Genomic DNA, 1,712 nt, shown 5'->3' on the forward strand with positions numbered 1-1,712 from the left:
AGTCTTGAACCCCTTTCTCCGCCATTAATAACCCAAGCTCTATTTTTTAAAACCCAATGTAAGCCTCCTCTCGCTATAAAATCGATTACTCACATGGGCTCTCCATCTGTTAAAAATTAATCTATAAATTAGAATATAATTAATTACTTTGTTAGTAGTTAAACTTCATAAATTAAAGTCTCCATATATCTTTTGCTTTGGTAGTAGTTGTGAGTCATAAATTAGATTTATTATGTTTGTTGGTGATTATAATTAATTCTAGTAGTTGTGATAGTGCCTATAAATAGGCATGTACTGTAAACTTTTTTATAAGAACCATAATAGAAAAACTTGAGTCTTCTCATTAGTCTCTCTAGCCTCTTCCTCCTACCTCTAACAAAGTGGTATCAGAGCTTGATTTATTGTTAAAATTTTAGAGACGGCTAGTAATAATCTATTTTCTTTCTAATTTTCTTATTTTACAAAAAAAAAACTATGAGAGTTTGTATCTTCGTATGAAAGCCATACTTAACTAATAAGATGTGTGAGATATTGTAGAAAGAAGCTTTACTCCACTCGAAGATGAAGGATCCTTGACTCAAAATGATAAGGATGCTTTTGTAAGAACAAAGAAGAAGGATCAATAAGCTCTTGCACTCATCCATCAAGGTTTGGATATATCTATGTTTTTAAAGGTGGCTGATGCTACCAATGCAAAGCAAGCTTGGGAGATTTTGAAGAATTCCCTCCTCCTTGGACAAGGTGAATAAGGTACGACTCCAAACTTTACGAGGCAAGTTTGACGCTTTGCAAATAAAGGATGTTGAATCCATTTCAGATTTTTGCCCAAAGGTAAAGTCTATAGTAAGCCAAATGAGAAGATATGGTGAGATAATGGAAGATGTTTGTGTGGTGCAGAAAATTCTTCAATTGTTGCCACCAAAATTCGACTATGTGGTTTGTGCCATTGAAGAATCAAAGGATCTAGACATTTTGACATTTGAACAATTAGAGGGATCTCTACAAGCTCATGAAGAAAAAATAAAGAAAAGACAAGAAGAGCCTTTAGAACAAGTTCTTAAATCAAAGGCATCTTTAAATGATGGTGGAAAGCAAAGAGGACGTGGTTGTGGTCGTGGTCAAGCATTTAAAAGAAATGAAACTCAAGATGATGCCAGTAATGAAGACAAAAGTCAACCATCAAATAGAGGCTGTGGAAGAGAAAGAGGTAACTATAGAAATTATAACAAATCAAATATTGAATGTTACACTTGTCACAAATATGGACATTATGCTTGGGAATATCATAACACTTTAAATGAGAAGGATGAACAAGCCAAATTTGTCAATGATAAACATGACGAGGAAGAAACAACTTTATTGCTAGCATGTAAAGAGGGAGATAGTGATACCCATAATTCATGGTACTTGAATAATAGAGCAGACAATCACATGTGCAGCAATAAAGAAAAATTTGTGGAGTTTGATGAGAAGATTAATAGCAATGTTTCTTTTGGAGACTCTTAAAAAGTTCAAATTTAAGGGAAAATTAAAATTCTAATCTCTTCAAAAAATGGTGGGCATAAACTTATTACTAATGTTTACTCTGTGCCAAAGTTAAGAAGTGATATTTTGAATTTGGGCCAACTTCTTGGAAATGGATATGAAATTCACATGAAAGATTATCGTCTTTGGCGTAGAGATCAAAGAATTTGATTACTAAGGTGCATATA

General features: G+C 33.1%; 1 protein-coding gene across 1 annotated transcript; it reads left to right on the plus strand.

Moving 5' to 3' along the window:
* Nucleotides 1-873: 873 nt before the first annotated feature.
* LOC148253435 (uncharacterized) lies at nucleotides 874-1,506 on the plus strand. The gene has a single exon (XM_088223371.1). The coding sequence runs from the start codon at nucleotides 874-876 to the stop codon at nucleotides 1,504-1,506; it is 633 nt and encodes a 210-aa protein (XP_088079497.1).
* Nucleotides 1,507-1,712: the final 206 nt, after the last annotated feature.

This window comes from Carica papaya, chromosome 6, assembly GCF_054855325.1.
Source record: "Carica papaya isolate Zhongbai chromosome 6, ASM5485532v1, whole genome shotgun sequence".
Taxonomy (NCBI): domain Eukaryota; kingdom Viridiplantae; phylum Streptophyta; class Magnoliopsida; order Brassicales; family Caricaceae; genus Carica; species Carica papaya.

Coding starts and splice junctions, on each gene's coding strand:
- LOC148253435 (XM_088223371.1), top strand. CDS start 874: ATGGAAGATGTTTGTGTGGTGCAGAAAATTCTTCAATTGTTGCCACCA.